This window comes from Hemitrygon akajei, chromosome 11 (assembly GCF_048418815.1).
Source record: "Hemitrygon akajei chromosome 11, sHemAka1.3, whole genome shotgun sequence".
NCBI lineage: Eukaryota > Metazoa > Chordata > Chondrichthyes > Myliobatiformes > Dasyatidae > Hemitrygon > Hemitrygon akajei.
Window position 1 is genome coordinate 120,886,276 of NC_133134.1, and position 18,522 is coordinate 120,904,797.

Consider the following 18,522-nt stretch of genomic DNA (forward strand, 5'->3'; position numbering starts at 1 on the left):
AGATTCATTGGCCAAAAGACACATATTTTGTTTGAACTCTGTACCTCACACTTACCAGTCTGAACACTCTGCAATTGACATTATTAAAGTTTAAAGATCTCCTGAGCACAGAGAATGGCGAAGATTCACAGACAGCAAACATGACAGAGACATCAGCAATATTGAGAGGTTTCATTACGGTGTTGTTAGGTTGAAACTGAGAGGTCCATAATTAATTGCAACAAAACTGTAGGACAAACTAGAGCATGACAGAAGCATAGAACACAGAAGCACAGGAACAGGCCCTTCAGCCCACAATGTCTGTGCTGAACTAAATTGCATCTGCTTGTAAATGATCCGTGCTCCTTCATTGCCATGTATTCATGTGTCTCTCTAATAGTTTCTTAAACTCCACCATTATATCTACCTTTACCCCTACCCCTTACAATCTGTTCCTGGTCCCTACTGCTCTCTGTGTTAAAAAAAATCTTGCCCTACATATGTCTTTTAATAATTCCCCTTTGACCTTAAATGCATGTCCTCTATTACTTTATATTTGTACCCTGCTAAAAAGATTCTGATTTTTACTCTATCTAACATGCCTCTAATGTAAATAGCTAACTACTGGGAAAACAACAGTTGGGAATTAAAGTACAAGCCCTACTACTGTCAAAGTGGAAGACAGAGCAAAGTGGGGCTCCTGTCCAAGCCTCAATCATTCCAACAAAATGTTTGGATGAAGACTGCTTGTCAGTGCGATAACAAGGTAAATGAGGCCATGTGCGATTTGTAGGTGGTTGAATTTGTAGGTGGAAATTAAGCCAGCAAACATCACACTCAGGAAAGTAACAGAACAGTAGCATAATCTTTTCAAACCAGTGCTGGGGTTTGTGAAAAGTTGTAAGTTTGTAACCCTAATGGAGGTCAGGAGAAATCTTTAGCAATTACATACACAGTCTGCCTTGACAGTCCACATTTGACATGCTCTTTAAATGCATTATGCAAGATAGGTTTTACTGTAGTTAACTAATGTGCACAGCTAATTATGGAGAAAGATAGATCTGGTCCTCAGGTTGAGATTCTAAGTTGGAAAGAGGCTAATTGTGATGACATCCAAAAGGATCCAGCAAGTGTAGATTGGGACCAGCTTTTTTCAGGCTAAAGAGCATGTGGTAAGTGGGAGGTCTTCAAAAGTGAAATTTTGAGAGTTTAGAGTTTATACCTGTCAGAATAAAAGGTAAGGATAGCAGGTTTTGGAAACCTTGGTATTTGAGAGATAGTGAAGCAATGAAGGAGAAGGTGCATAGCGGGTACAGGCAGAAGGGATCAAATAAGGTGCTTGAGGGGTATAAGAAATGTTTTAAGAGTGAAGTCAGTAGAGCTAAGAGAAGGTAGTAGTTAAGTTATTAGAAGGTATTCTAAGGGGCTGGATATATAAGTAGTTGGACAGACAGGGACTGATTAGGGATAGTCAGCACTGCTTTGCACGCTGTAGAGCATGACAACCAATCTTATAGGGTGTTCCAAAGATATTACCAGAAAGGTTAATGAAGGCAAGGCAGTGTGAATGTTGTCTACATAGACTTTATAAAGCATTTGACAAGGTGTTGGGAGGTTAGTCAAGAAGGTACAGTCACATGGCATTCAAGATGAGGTAGTAAATTGGATTCACCATTGGACAAACCAGAGTTGGACTTACAGAGTGAATGATAGGGCACTGAGGAGTGCAGTAGAACAGAGGTATCTGGGAATACAGATTCATAGCTCCTTGAAAGTGGCACCACAAGAAGATAGGGTCATAAAGAGAGGTTTTGGTACATTGGTCTTCAGAAATTCAAATTATTGAGTACAGGAATTGGGATGTTATGTTGAATTTGTACAAAACATCAGTGAGGCCTAATTAGGAGTGTAGTGTGCAGTTTTGGTCACCTACCTACAGGAAAGATGAAAATAAGGTTTAAAGAGTACAGAGAAAATTTACAAGGATGCAGCTGGAACCTGAGTTATAGGAAAGGGTTGAACAGGTTAGAACTTTATTCCCTGGAGCATAGGAGAGAAGGTTTGATAAAGGGATACAAAATTATGAGGAGTATAGATACAGTAAACGCGGGCAGGCTTTTTCCACTGAGGTTCGGTAAGACTAGAACTAGAGGTCATGGATTAACAGTGAAAGGTGAAACTTTTAAAGGGAACTTCTTCACTCAGAGGGTGATGAGAGTGTGGAATGAGCTACTAGCAGAAAGCGAGGTTGATTTCAACATTTAAGAGAAGTTTGGGTAAGTACATGGATGGCAGGGATATGGGGGGCTATGGTTCAGGTTGATGTGATTGTCCAGAATAGTAGTTCAGCATGGACTAAGCGGGTCAAAGATCCTGTGGTGCTTTATGACTCTATGACATCAAGTCCATCCTACTAAACACACAATATCTCACAATTGAATGGGCATGCATAATAGCTACATCAATGGATATGGTTTCCACAAACAAAAATTAATTTAGATTAAATGCAGAACGAGCATCAGCAGTGGAGGAAAATCTATGTCCATGTACAGGTCACGTGGACTCAAGTAGTCTGCCTGGTGGAAATTTCTGCTGTCACTGTAAAAGGAGTTAATCAGTTCTTGTGTCTGCTCATTACAGCAAGATGTTCAGCTTCTTAAAGCAAAGGCACATAATCTTTGTACTTAGGGATAAGTTTGGTAAAGGAAACACAAAAATTAAAGGCAGGGAAGTAACTAAAGAAGAAAACCATGGGAAGGAGATTTACACAATACTGATGAGACCAATTACTAATTAAATACTTTTTAAACAAAATAAAGTTTATTTATAATCAAAAATATTTATCAGAATAAACCATACAAAACCTTTTCATTCTTTACATTCAAAGTCAATGCTTTCACTGCTGTTCTATTACGTTCCTACACATCTGTCAATAGTACTGCTGCTACTCTTGTGGCCGCTGAGGTGGTATAACAATAAATGAGAGGCTTTGTCCTCCAACCAGCCACTCCCTCTCCAGTAGCAAAAAGTAACCTACACTGTGGTCCTTCCCCACCAAGCACTTGCACTTGTTGCACCAAGCTGGATTTTGTGCCCCAGCACGTACTTCTGCAGCCTGGAATGTGCCAGTTGGCATCATTCCTCCACGGACTTCTCGATGTGCTAGCAGACCATAAGGCGCCTTGGTTCTTCTCCATCTGTCCCAGGAACAGCCTGTAGATCATATAATTCCTTATCACACAGTGGCTTGGGATGAGCTGCGACACACGTCCTTGAACTTTTCTGCACACCCTCTTTGGAAACCCACAGTCTGCAAAGAGATGAGCTACTCTGTCTTCCCCTCGCAGGCCGATTGCTGTAGGAGTGATGCTGTGGGAATATAAGAAGGATCTGACTGGGTAGGCCCCACTCACCACCATCAAGCAAGGTCTTGGGGTGCCTGTTGGTGAGGACCGGCAATGAGGCATTCTACCAGATGGTCTGGACAGTCTGTTCAGGGAACCACCCCACTGTGTCCAACCACTCCTTCTCCTTGAGTGTCTGTAGGAAGTTCCGTACAGACTACTGTCGGATGGATTTATGGTCTAAGGTGTTGGTCCAGAAGAATTTTTCTACAAAGAACAGCTAGTGCGACAACATCCAGCTGACTGGGACCTTGCATGGCAATGGAACCGGGCCCATTCTTCACAACACCAAGGACAGATTGAACCTCAGCACATGGTGGTACTTGGTGCCCACGTAGTTAGGTTCATGGCCTGATGCAGCCTCACATGAAAGTGGTCATCAGAGTGAGGGCAATATTGGGTCCTTTTTGCCCCACTTGTACATTGTGACCCATCTGAACCACTCCATCTTGGATCCTCAGATAAATCCGCAGAGATCTCAGGTGATTCCAAAGCTGGAGCAGCAGGGGATGAGCCACACCTGCACCAAATAGAGCAGCCCTGAGAGCACCTCACACCTGATGACCAGGTATTGAAAGGGAGGGCTCTCCCCACCAGTCCCAATTTCTGTTTTACCTTCCCAGCCCATTCCAGCCAATTCCTGTTTCATGCCTCAACCCTTTTCCACTAGCAAGTAACTATTAATAATTTATTGCCAGATCTGCCGACCGTGCCATCAAGAGAAGGAACAGATGTAAACAGAAGCACATTAAAGTTTAAATGTGCCATTAGCATAAGTCACATTAAAGTTGAAAACTTAGAGAAACCCTGAGAATATAAATAGACACATAAGGTGTAGTAAAAGACAATAGGGATAAGAGGGCAGCAAGCTTAAAACTGCAACAAACCAAATATCAAGCCAATCATAAACAAGGGAACAAAATGCCGGAAATCTGTGGAGTGAGAAACAGAGTTCACAATTCAGCTCACTGAGTGGAAAATGAAAACTTATTTTTGTACATACACAAAGAAGAATTGTACATAGCTTTATTTCTGAATGCTGCTTATCTGATGTTATGTGCCAGTGATTCGGCAGCAAGCAAGTTTTCCATTGTACTTGTCAATAAACTTGACGTTGACTTTGAAAACAAATGTATTCAAAGTTGCAGGTAAGAGGGAAGAATTTAATAAACAAGTCCGTTCAGGCCACATTCAGTGCTATCAGTCAGAGAGTTAAGAAAAACAGAAGACCATGTTGAAACTTCAAAATTTAGAACAAAGCAGGAAAGCTGAAACAAGAGAGAAGCTAGAAATATTCAACAGATCAGACAGGATATGTGGAAAGAGAGAAACTGAGTTAAGGATACTAGTAAGCAGCCCTGAATACGTTGACTACCAATTTTGACACAAACAGGAAATGCAGGTTATCAGAAGTTGTTATATTCAATTTTGAATATAATAATATATGCATCAAGATGGCACCAGCAAACAAAGTGACCAACGGCAGCCAGTTAACAAAACTACCAGTACTTCTTTTACTTCTTCTTCATTCAAATACGCTTCTTCTATTGAGCTGTTTGCGATTGAGACCTGCGATTTACAGTTTGATGGTGTGTTTTTGGGCCGATTGAGCAATCTGGTGCTTTGCTGTCTCCGAGGGAGTTCGATGAGGTTTGGGACAGAGTGTGCAGCCTGGAGGCCTGGAAGCCTGGAGACGGGGCGCAAACCCATGATCGACTCCATAGCTTCTCTCTGATAGAGGCATCAAGCAAGGTTGAAGACGACGAGGGACAAGAGCAGAGGTCAAGCGGGCATTCAACACCATCTGCCTGTATTTGACCGGCCTTCCTCTCCCTCTCGCTAGCTGCTGTCGGAGAAAAATACGGGGGTCCTGGGATCCACATTGCAAGGATTGATCGGCAAGGATGTGGACTCAGGTTAATTTGCATGTGTTCCTGGATTCTGGTTACTCTTTTTGCTGACTTCCAGCAGTTTGATGCAGACTGGGGCGCTTCGGCGAAGGATAGTCCCGTGGCCTGCAGTGGACTAGCAGCACATCGCTGAACTGAATACTACTGGACTCCTGGTTTGATGTTTGATATTCTACGGGTTGTTCGCTTGCTCTTTGATGTTGGTGTAATTTGTTCATTTTTGCGCAGGGGTTGTTTGAGGTTTTCTTCATGTTTCTTTGCTTCATGGCTGCCGGTGGGAGGATGAATCTCAGAGTTTTATTCTCTATACGTACTTTGATAATAAAGATACTCTGAACCTTTGAAACCTTGAACCTAAAGGTAAGATGATGTTTCACAAGCTGGAGTTGGGCATCACTTGGAAGAGAGTAGGAGCCCCAAGACAGAGGTCTGAGTGAGAAAAGAAAATTCAAGAGATGGCCTCTAAAATGCCCTTGAATAGACACAGCGGGTTGGAGCTCTCTGCACACACAACAGTATGCAGGATGGCATGGTAGCACAGTGGTTAGCACAGTGCCTTACAGTACCAGCAACCCCAGTTCAATTCCCACCACTGTCTGTAAGGAGTTTGCACGTTCTCCTTGTGACCACGTGGCTTTCCTCCAGGTGCTGCAGTTTCCTCCCACTGTTCAAAGGCGTACCAGCTGGTAGGTCATTGGTCATTGTAAAACGTGCCGTGATTAGGCTAACATTAAATTGGATGGCGCAACTCAAAGGGCCAGAGGACTTATTCCATGCTGTATCTCAATAAAATAAAATAAAATTTTAAAAACTATAAAATATATTGTTTACAATAGCAAGTCCATGCAGATATGAACAATAAGCAACTATTCACACAATAAAAGGAGGAACACAATATGAAAATGGGCAAAGTACAAATGAAATGCTTCCAATTTGAAGTAATAAAACTAATATAATTTACATAACACAGGCCTAAATAACTAAGTTTCATCTACATTAAAGTATATTCCATTGTGGTTCAGATTATGCAAATATACTCCAAGTATTTAGAAACATACTCAATAAGTCATAACGTGATGTTAATGTAAAATCTGAATCCCAAGTACCTGTGCAGGCCACAGCTGCAAAGACCCAACACTGTCCATAGCAAACTGGCTGACAGCCATTGTTGTTCCATTGTCGGAGAATGGCAACACTTCCGTTCCATTTTCCTGGATATACTCCATCAGTATAAGGATCATCCCATTTGCCAAAAAGTATTCCATTGTCATCATTGCAATTCACCTGTAAGGCATCATTGTATTGGTATCCTTGCAATGTCATAACATCAGCAAAATTGACAAATATAACAAAGAATCAATGAGTAAAACCTCTTGGATAAATTACATTGAAAAATGAATGATTATAAGCATTTTCTGTTTTTCATTTGTGTTGGGCTTTTACAGCCTTTCTGAAAAGAATTACAATGTTTTTATTCCACTAGAAAGAAAGTTAGCTGGATAATGCGGCTCAAACTGAAATCAGCTGTTTTCCATGATAATTAACTCCACATACGCAACTGACCAGGAAAATTCCAAAGTAGAAGGATTAAAGGCTATAAGATCATTAAAAAAATGAGTAGGCCTTAAGTCTGTTCCAAGTCAAGTAGATGATAATTGTTCAAATACCTCGTCATTTTATTATTTAGAGTTCAAAAATGCCTCAATTTCAATCTAGAATTTACTCAGTGATAATTCTCCCAATATAGATAGTTCTAAAGATTTCCAAATGTCAAGGAATGCTTTTTCATGCCAGTCTCCAGCGGCCTCCTTCTCTAACTTAATGCTATGTCCCCTCTTGCTCCAGAATCTTCAGCATGAGGAAGCGGCCTCTCAGTATCTACAATGACAATTCTTCTTGAATTCTTAATGTCTCAATTAGATCATCTGGCAGCCTTCCAATAACTGCAGGGTAATTTTACTCAGTAGGGTCAGTTTAATGGATTAAAATAAGATGATGTACAGAAAATAGATCCATGCTCAGGTACTAGAAGTCCAAAAATGCACATAATCCTTTAAGTATGGTCTCATCAAAGGCCTGGCCAATCTTGCCAATATTTCCTCACTTTTGCAATCTAACCTGTTTACAATAACGATCGCCTTACCATTCACATTCTTTTTTTTTGCTGTATTGGTATGTTAATTCACTCACTTATCAGTACAGCAAGACCCGGTATGTCTTTGCAAGTCTGTACCTCAGAGTACTGCGAGTCTTCACTTGTTCAGTAACTTCCAACAGAGATTGACCTCTCTCAGAGTCAGTGAGGATGTTCCATTTTGGCAGTGAGTTTTTTGAGCATATTCCTGAATCCCTAGGTGTTTGGGAATCTCCTCCCAGACAGACCTCGAAACAGATGTTCTGCTTCAGCCAGTTTCTTTGCCATGCACTCAAATTATCTGCCTTTTGGGACTCTCTGTGTCTTTCACACAATATGGATTCTTGATTTCCTTTATATGATCAGCAAACACATCCTCCCCTCCAGGGCCGGATTAACCTAGTACTAAAAGTAGCATATACCACAGGCCGCACTACACAGGCCGCCCACACAAAGTGACAAGCTACAGTCTGGTGAAACCGGCATCTCACCGTATTCTCACGACTGTTAGAGTGAGCTGTGGGTAGGCGATTCTTTTACACTTAAATAAATGACTTCAGCCATCAGTCTTCTGTTCTTTGACAAAGTACTGTGGATTGAGTTCATAACAATGCATTTCCTAAAAGCTATGAACCCAGTTTCAATGCATCTCCAGCACCTCTGAGACAAGAATACTAAGTTTACAGGTAGTTGCGAAGACACCATATCTGTGTTTTTTGAATATGAATTGTCCTCTGTTAGCATGTAACATACCAAATAATGTATTATGGATTTTAACTGCAAAGCTTTATTTGTTTCATCAATGACCTTCCGGGAATAATCGGCCTTGCTGGATTTTACGTGGTGTATACCCAAGAATCTTGTGAAGTGCTACCTTAATCCTGTAATCACGGGAGTTAGAGGGGGATAATAATATCCGAATTGCCAGTGATGCTCACATCCTGTGAACCCGGAGAAGAAAGCGGAAAGCACTTTCACAAGTTGAAATCGAAGTTATTTGCCCTAAGATAGAATATCTTAATCGATTACTCAAGTGAAAAAAAAGTTCAAATGAATGAGGTCCACTAATGACAGGATGTTTTGATAGACATGGATAGTGTGGTGAACTACATATACCTGTCTGGACAGGCCCCCTGCTGACTGCTCCTGTGGCTCCTCCCACAGACCCCGGTATAAAGGCGATTGAGGCCTGAGCCCGGCCTCTCTGTCTCCAGGATGTAGTATGGTGGTCAACCACTGCTTGTTCCTTCTTCCAGTCAATAAAGGCCGACATCTCGCCTTCACGTCTCAGAGAGAGTTATTGATGGTGCATCAGATAGTGTGTGTTGTTTCTGTGCAGTTCGATGTCTCACGTCACAAATGAAAAAGCTACAAACAGTTCCAGTGATAAGTCTGCATGACCCAGGTTAAATTGTCAATTGGTATTCATACACGACATGAGACTGAGAGGAACGAGAGGGCATTCTAGGGTCTGTCAGGAACACGAGTTGAAAATCTGAAAGGAAGTGCTGATAGATCAGGTGATCAGTAAACACCTCTGGTTCCACTAATTGTTTCAAAGGATCAGATGATTTGCAAACAACTCCGTTTGAAAGAGGCCCGGGTACGTAACGATTCTAACGTGGAATGTGAGTTGGAACCGGAACATCATCTTGTATAGAAAACTGTGGTGTGAATGCATTTTCATTAACACGGACTAAAATCGCATCAGCAGTTGCTGAGAGCGAGGAGATGTCGCGGCCTCTGTACAAGTAACCAAAAGGTACTTACCCAGGACACCGATAAATCCAATCACTATGTAACAAATAATCCATGCTTGTACCATTGTTAATCCCGGGCTGTTAAAATTTAAAAGTCTGCTCCCAATTTTCTAATGTTGTACTTTTCATAAAAGATGGTGAGGGTAAATAAATTCAAACAAAGCGCAATTATCAAATTTCTTCTGCATCTACTGGGTAAAATACTTTCGGGATCAGACGTTCAGAGTCCACTGCGTTCAGAAGAACATGAACTTCTGCGTGAAATAGACATTTCCAGTATCATCAACAAAATTGCTCATGCTAAATCTAGAAAATCTAACTTTTAAATTAGTGGTCACCAACTTTTTTAAGCCCAAGATCCCCTACCTCGGCCTTAGTGAAAGGCAAGATTAACTCCAAATCAATTAGCATGCGCACCGGGGCAGAAAAGACTGGAAGTAAAACCCCTCAACCCAGAAGAAGAAATAATGTATAAACACCAGGGGTACCCACCCTGTTTTGCACCGCGGACCAGTTTAATATTGACAATATTCTTGCGGACCGGCCGACGGGGGTGAGGGGATGTTAAACACGACCGGAATACAACGATACTCGAAGCAGGATCCTTATGTCCAGTCTATTCTGCAATTTAGTTTTCACGGCTCTCGGCACTTAGCTTCTGTCCCGCTTGCTCACGTTTTTTCTGCTGAAAAAACTCAACCGGTTTGTCTTTAGGTGCAGGGTTCTTGGACTCAAGGTGCCGAAGTAGTTTTTATTGTCTCATTAGACAGCTTCCCGGCCCAAACTGCAGCCTCCCGCCTGCCCACCTGCTGCCAGATGCCTTGGCCAGATGTGGCTGGGGTGAGAGGACAAGGTAAGGGCCAGAGGTCCTCGTGACAGGGCCACGGCAGTCGCAGTCCGGAGAGAACGACCGAGCGAGCGAGGAGTGCGACAGGACGCGAGCCTTGTAGGATCTATCAGCTGACAAAAGTTTGTTTCAGTAGCTGCTCTGATACTTATGAATCCCTGAGCCTGAATTAGGTCGTCTGCGAATATTTTAGCACCGGGTTCCCCACGAACATTCGGTGTGCTGAACAGGTTCAGAGGCGGCGCCCATCTGTCCACGCTCCAGGCCAGTAGCAACGGCACTTCCCGCCGGCCGTGCAAGGCCAACCAGTGATCCCTGGCGCGAGGGTGCAACTGCATTTAGGTGACTGATGACCTCGCATGGGTTCAAGTTCAACAGCGGACGTGACAGGGAATGGGGAAAGGTTCAGCTGACTCATATCGTCTCCTCATGGCCCGGTGGTTGGGGGCCACTGAAATACACTGTGTAGTGCGGGGGAGCTACACGCATGCACACTGGGAAGAAAGAACAAAACGAAAACCCCGCAACCCGGAAACAATCTTTCAACAGTATTTGTGTATTTATTTTTCTTTTTTTTCAGGATCTACTGGGAAAGGCTCAAAGATCAACCAGTCAATCGCGATCGATGGGTTGGCGACCACTATTTTAAATTGTAGTTTTGTTACTTTTGAAATTTGAAATTGATACCTACATGTTAGTAATACTGTTACATTTGTTGTATTATCTGGCTGTATAGTAAATGAAAAAATTGAATTACTTTACTATGCAAGTAAATAATTTATGTTTTAATACTTATGTGTTTTTGTTTAATTTAGGGCCCCTTGAAAACATATAACATATGCTACTAGCTCAATCCAGCCCTGCCTCACCTTTCAAATCTACCCCACAGCTATTTTTCTCCAGCCGTGCCAAAAGGTTTGGCCCGAAACATCGACTGTGCTTTTTACCATAGATGCTGCTTGGCCTGCAGAGCTCCTCCGGCGTTTTGTGTGTGTTGCTCAGATTTCCAGCATCTTGTTTGAGATCTTACACTTCATCTTTTCTCTTTTGTCATGAATATAAACTGTAAATGTGTGTAGGTTCAGGGCAGATTTCTGTGCCAAAGTATGATTAAGAGCCCAACTTCTTCCTGTTCTGTTTTCTGGTCTTTAAGCAATTCTTCCATAGTAATGTGTAAGCAAGTCCTGTCAGCTCCCATCTTAGGCAACAACTTGCAGCTCAGGACATACACAGAGAACACTTTGAGACAGAAGGAAGGACTCTGCTTCATTGTGCCTCCCAGCAGTGGTAAAAGTGTGAGCCACCCACTCACATTCTCATGCATTTGATCCATAACTCTCAAGGTCGTAACTCTTTGAGTACACAGCATGTACTTAAATGTTTGCAGTAAAAATATTTACAGTAAATTATACAAACTGGAAGGGCTTTAGTATTATGCCAGCCATGCTGAGATATCTAATAAATTTCAATTAAAGATACAAGGGCTGATTGATATGCTCATGGCCTAAGGTAGAAAGAGTCAATTTTATAAAACCTAGCACATTTATTTTTCAACATAGTCCCCTCCTACATTTACACACTTAGTCCAGCGGTCGTGGAGCATACGGATCTTGGACCTCCAGAAAGTGTCCACAGCAGTGGTGATTGATAAGTTTGTGGCCTATAGTAGAAGGAGATGAGTTATACAGCTCTCATTACATGCACATGCAGGTTAACTCTTTGACTGATTATGCAGAAAGTTTGAAGTTAATAACTCATCAGTTAATAACTCATCAGGGGTGATTGATAAGTTTGTGGCCTAAGGTAGAAGGAGATGAGCTATTAGCTTCAAACTTTCTGCATAATCACTTGAAGAGTTGAACTATATGTTCATGTAATGAGAGCTGTATAACTCATCTCATTCTGCCTTAGGTGGCAATCTTAGCAATCACCCATCTGTGGACAATTTCTGGAGGTCCAAGATCCATGTGCTCCACGACCGCTGGACTAAGTGTGTAAATGTAGGAGGGGACTATGTTGAAAAAATAAATGTGCTAGGTTTTCTAAAATTGACTCCTTGTACCTTAGGCCACAAACATATCAATCACCTCTCGTATATCCTGATCCTCAAAGAAAGTCAGTTGAGAACCCAATGCATCTGCAACTGCATTATAAAGAGTCTGATAGACTAAAACTGTGATTTAAAAAGATACCATTAGAGAATAATTTAGCTGCATTATGCTGGTCAATGATACATTAAAAGATCACTAACAAATGAATTGATAAGATATTACCATTATTGTTCTTACCATAGCAGACACTGTCCTACATATATAAACAGGAGAAGATCGACGCATAATGTCCTTTGCTGGATTTTTCAGATGCTTGGGACTATTGTCTAATAACTTAAGACAGATATCCAATATATCCTCTTCAAACTAAAAATAAACAGATTATTATTTGAATCAGCTTTGTGACAACTATAAAAATACTTAAAATATTGTTTTGTTACTTGAGATCTAAGTTCTGTAGCTTTAAGCTCTTTATAACTGCTTAGAAACTCGCTGATCCATCAAAACCAATACGTCTGAAGATTTTAAATTGAGTAATACAGTATTTCAAAATCAATATTCTGTAATAATAATTGTTTGATTTATGTTTTTAAAATGTTTTTCTGTGACATTCAGCTTTTCTTATTCATACATACATTCAGATCCCCATTATCACTCTGTAAATTACTTAATACATTAACAAAAAAGATTTGCTTTATACTTGTTGTATTGTTGAATGTGGCTGGTAGTTCAGTTGGCCAGCATCTGACCAGTAAATGGCTCTATCATCTAGAAGTGACACCTGCTGGTAGACAGGGGAAACTGCATGGCAGATAGTTCTCTAACTAGGATGTCAGCAAGTCAGGCAGCACTAGGGAGGAGAATAAATCGTTGACATTTCAAGCTGAGACTCTTCATCAGGTTTGGAAAGGAAGGGGGAAATATCCAGAATAAGGCAGTTTGGGGAAGAGGAAAGAGTACAAGCTGACAGGTAGCAGGTGAGACCAAATTTCAAGATTCAAGATCCAAATTTATTTATCAAATATATGTCAAAATATAAAATGAAATACGTCATTTCCATTAACAACCAACAGACCTGAGGATGTTCTGGGGCAGCCTGCAAGTCTCACCATGCATTCCAGTGTTGACATAGCATGCCCACAATGTTCAGCAGAACAACACACAGAAAACAATAAAACTCAACACAACAAGGAACAAAACAAGAGTAACAGCAAAACAAGCCCCATTCCTCCCTCCCAGCCACGTGCAGACACAACCATCCATCTCCAGGACAGGGCAGCTTCAGCTTCCAGTAACTGTGACTTGGAGTCACAGACATTGGGCCTTCAATTTCCCTGGCAAACACACAAATGCTCACAGACACACACTCTGGCCAGTGGGCCTCAACTTCCAGCCGTCTGATTTTACCCCTGGGCCTCGATACTCAGCATTGACCCCAGGATCGCTGAACACTCGTCCTTAAATCCAGCATTGCTGATGATAGGGCCCTGAACACTAGGCTTTCACCTTTAATGTCACTGATTTGTGAACCCAGAGAGTCATTGGACCTCAATCTTCCTCCTGCATAGAACTCCAACTCCCGAACCTGTGAACAGTTCTCTAACGCTGGGGGAAGGGGGTGGGGTCCACCAGCTTTCATCCAAACTGGTCTGCCGGCCTGACATCTGACCACATATGTCCCACGTCTGCATTGTTGGCCTTTCAGCACAGAGCAGATGCTTGACTCCAGCCTGACCTCAAACTCCCCACGTCTCGGTCCTAAACCCTAACCTGACCCCCGATTCCTTTCTCTGTTCCCTAAACCATCCCAACAAACCTAAAAGCACAACAAAAAGAAAACAAGTAAATCCAAGTCATGACCTTAGCGGACTCTGCAGCTAAATGCCATCTTGGAAACAGGTGAAGGGGAAGGTGAGCAGGGGAGGGAGTGAAGTAAGAAGCTGGGAGAGGATAGTGGAAAAGGCAAAGTGCTGAAGAGAAAGTAATGTAATAGGAGAGTATATATTTGTGTAAGCATGAGATTGCTAGACTACCCTACACCTTCTCCCTCACCACCACTTAGGGCCCCAAACACCCTTCATATGTGGGGCGACTTTTCATCGAAGCATCTTTCAGGGTCATCTATTGTATCTGATATCGCCTTCTCTACATCAGTGAGACCCGACGTAGATTGGGGGACCGATTTGTTGAGAACTGTTGCTCCGTCCGCCACAGTAGGCAGGACCTCCCAGCGGCTACCCATTTCAATTCGATTTTCCGTTTCCATTCTGAGACGTCTGTCCATGGTCTCTTCCACTGCCCTGATGAGCCCATGGATGAGCAACACCTCACATTCTGTCTGGGTTCCTCTAACTTGGAGGCACGAGCATCCATTTGTAAACTTCAAGTTCAAGTTCAATTCTCATTCGGCCATACACACCCAAATGAAACATCATTACTCCGCGGCTCAGGTGCAAAACAGATACATACAGTCCCACTTGGCACAAATAGTTATGATCCAGAGCCAAGCACAGCACATACAGTATAATTACAATTTAATTTTAGCACAAGGGCCCCCACCAGCCATGTTTCTTACTGCTGACATCAGAAAGAAGGTACAGGAGCCTCAGAACCCTCACCACAGTTATTACCCCTCAACCATCAGGCTCTTCAACCAGAAGGGATAACTTCACTCAATTTCATTCACCCCACCACTGAACTGTTTTCACAAACTACGGACTCCTTACAAGGACTCTTCACCTCATGTTCTCAACAGTTATTGCTTATTTATTTATTATTTTTATTTGCACAGTTAGTTGTCTTGCAGATTGGTTGGTTGTCCATCCTGTTGTGTGCGGTCTTTCATATAGCGTGTGTGTTTCTTGTATTTACTGTGAATGCCCGCAGGAAGGTGAATCTCAGGGTTGGGTCTGGTGACATCCATGTACTTTGATAATAACTTTACTTTGAACTTTGAAGTCCCTGAAGGGCATGGACTGAAGATTGATGTGCATGGGATGTTATCTGGTATGTTTCCAATGTTTCCAGCCCCACATTCACTCGTTTTATATTCCTCATTCTGGTTACCCTCTCAAACCTTGTCTTTTCCTCACCTACCCATCACCTCCCACTGGTTTCCCCTGCTCCACTGTCCTCTACTATTAGTTTCCTTCTTCTTCAGCCCCTTACCTCTTCAACCTATCTCCTCTCAGCTTCTTACTTCATCCCCCTCACCCTGCTCTCCCACCCGCCTTCCTTCCTCCTCACCTGATCTCACCTGTCAGCTTGTACTCCTTCCTCTCCCCTACCTTCTTATTCTGGCTTCCTCCCCCTTCCTTTCCAGTCCTAGTTTAGGCTCTCGGCCTGAAACTTTGACCGTTTATTCTCCTAACTGCTACCCGACTTGCTGAGTTCCTCGGCAATTTGCGTGTGTTGTTCTAGATTTCCAGCACTTGCAGAAACTCGTGTGTTCAAAATAGTTTTCTAAACCTTTCACTATAGTTATAAGCTCAAATTACAGAGAAGTTTCCATCATGGAGGAAGTCATGTAATGAACCAGAACGGGGGGAGGGAGAGCAACAGCTTCCGTCACAGCCAGCTTGAGGTAATAAGAGAAACCACAGGACCTTAGCAGTCTCCTTCAGTCCTCGGTAATGCTCTGAACTCAGTATATCCAACCTGGGTGCAACTGCATCATTCACCACAGCCTGCCCAACATCAGCTCTCACAGTCTCTGCATACCACAGGCTGGGTGATTCAGTGCTGCAAGAACACTAGTGGAGGGGCAAGGGTTGAATCAGGATCCCAACACCCACGTTCTGGCACACCAGCAAGGAGGGTGAAGGCTCCCATTAACCTCCCAACACAACATGCATTGTGCTAATGCTCCTGGGAATAACGCTGAACAGAAACTACATATCAGTCTGTGGTTTTATTATTTCAAAGGAGTCTGTACAGGATTGCTGAAACCTTGCTGTACGGGTTAGAAAGGGCGAATTATTTATTGGCACAAAGAGATTGTGCAGATAGTTGGAATGGGTGTTGAAATCTAATACTACTAGGATCGTCAACAGTTCGGTTTTGCATATATCTGCTTTGTTCAAAAAAAAATTGCATGATGCATCATCAAGTTGGAAGCAGTCTTTACTTGCCCGAAAAATTAACACTGAAACTCATTGTTATCGGAATTAGTGCAGGGTTTGCAAGGAAGGTTTAGTAGCACCTGTCCATAGTTCCAAGGTAGGCTTTGAATATAATCGGTGCAGCCGGTAAAGATAATCCCTTGCTCATTTAGCACATACTCCTTAAGCTGTTCATTGTCTTTCAGAAAGACTTCATCCTCTAAAGAGAAAAAAAAACACAATAGCAGCATCAACAGGGATATGCAAATTGTAGTAAAGTACTGTAATAAACTCTTCCATGCCAGAAAGTGCAACACCCACTCCATTCATTGCATCATAAGCAGTCACCTTGCATGAAATGAAATATCTTACAAGTCATTCTGCACACTTAGACACTAAATGATTTCACTGATCCTCTCCCTCGTTTGAAAATAAGACTTTCTTTTCTGCTTGGCACCATGGTGGTGCAGCAGTTAGCGCAATGCTATTACAGCTCAGGCTATTGGATTTCCGAGCACAGTTCCTGCGTTCTCTGTAAGCAAGTTTGCACGTTCCTTCCCATGTGCCTGGGAGTTTCCTCTGCTTTCCTCCCACAGTCCAGAGATGTATTGGTTTAATAGGTTTTAAACTGATCCACGTGATTAGGCTAGGGTTAAACTGGTGGGTTGCTAGGTTGCATGGCTCAGAAGACCAGAAGGGCCTGTTCTATGGTGTGTCTTTAAATACATTTTAAAATAAATCAGTAAAAAATACTATATTCTAGGGAGAAGCTAAATTTCAAGAGTTAAATCATCGAGGAAATTAATGGATTGAATGTGTAGAATTTCCTTATAATTTGTAACATGATGATTCCATATTCAGGGTGACTGAGTGAAATTTGGGATGGGACCTCAAAGCTTTGGCTCCACGTCTCTTCACCATTCCAGATTAGTCAAGTGCATAAAGCATTTCAAATTTATAAGCCTTAATTTCTATATAGTAACATAGAATAGTACAGCACAGTACAGGCCCTTCAGCCCACAATGATGTGCCAACCTATATAATCTACTCCATGACCAAACTAACCATTCCCTCCTATATGACTCTTAACCATCCATTTTTTTTTTACACCCACGTGCTTATCTTGTTGTTGCTGTTCTTTTTCACCCTTTGTGGTGCACTGGGCAGCAACCTTGCTGTTTTTCCAGCAATTCTATCTGCTTTTTTACAAGGCCAAGTTGCTAGCTCGATGCTTAACCCCCAGCACGGATGGAAAGTGTGCTAAGAGCCAGCTGGATTCAAACCAGAGTCCACTCGCCTTGAAGTCCAGTGTGGCTAATGGTGTCTAAGAGTCTCTTAAACGTCCCTATCAGCCTTTAACACCACCCTGGACAGTGTGTTCCAGACACATAACGCAGTCTATAAAAAACCCATCTCTTACATCTTCCCTAAATCTCGAATCCTACTTGAAGAAGAAGCCAATGTTAGAGGAGGACCTATAGGCTGGTCCCTCCTCATCCTCTGAGATGTAACCAACACCCACGTCGTTCCCCTGCTGCTGCTCCACTGTTGTCCTCTGGTATTGGCTGTTACGTCCCTGGGAGAAAAGCACCGGCTCTCCACACTGCCTATGCCTCTCATATTCTTAAATATCTCTATCAAATCACTTCTCATCCTCCAAATCAGCATGGTCACCATGTTTTCCTTAAAAGGGAAATCTTGGTTAGCATATCTATTGAAATCCTTTGAGGAAATAAAAAGGCAGGACAGAGAAAGGAGTCAGTGGATGTTGTTCACTTAGATTTTTCAGAAGGTGCCGCACATAAGTCCATTAAACAAGATAAAAGCCCGTGGTATTACAGAAAACATACCAGCATAGAGAGAAGACTGGCTGACTGACAGGAAACAAAGTGTGGGAATAAAGTGGGCCTTTTCTGGTTTTCTGCTGGTGACTGGTGGTACTCTGCAGAGGTTGATGTGGGGACAGCTTCTTTTCATGTTATATGTCAATGATTTGGATGATGAAATTGATGGCTTTGTGGATGATACAAAGATAGATGGAGGGGCAGTTAATATTGAGGAAGCAGGGAGTCTGCAGAAGGATAGATGAGGAGAAAGGGCAAAATAGTGGCAGATGGAATATAGTGTAGGGAAGTATATGTTCATGCACTTTGGTAGAAGGAATAAAGGCATCATCTAATTGGAGAGAAAATTCAGAAATCAGAGGTGCTAAGCAACCTGGGAGTCGTCGTGCAGGATTCCCTAAAGGTAAAAACTTGCAGGTTGAGTCGGAGGTAAATAAAAGAAAATGAAAAGTTGGATATAAAAGCATGCATGTTGTGCTGAGACTTTTAAAGG

The 18,522-nt window shown here is 42.3% G+C and overlaps 1 protein-coding gene across 2 annotated transcripts in view; it reads right to left on the reverse strand.

Moving 5' to 3' along the window:
* LOC140735981 (protein-glutamine gamma-glutamyltransferase 2-like) overlaps nucleotides 1-18,522 on the reverse strand; it is a 91,395-nt gene that overhangs the window by 43,686 nt on the left and 29,187 nt on the right. For both annotated transcript variants that reach the window (XM_073061623.1, XM_073061622.1), the window contains exons 4-6: nucleotides 16,287-16,405; nucleotides 12,323-12,451; nucleotides 6,400-6,577 (exon numbers count right to left, since the gene is read on the reverse strand). In XM_073061623.1, coding sequence (XP_072917724.1) covers nucleotides 6,400-6,577; nucleotides 12,323-12,451; nucleotides 16,287-16,405 — 426 coding nt within the window. The remainder of the gene's footprint in view (nucleotides 1-6,399; nucleotides 6,578-12,322; nucleotides 12,452-16,286; nucleotides 16,406-18,522) is intronic.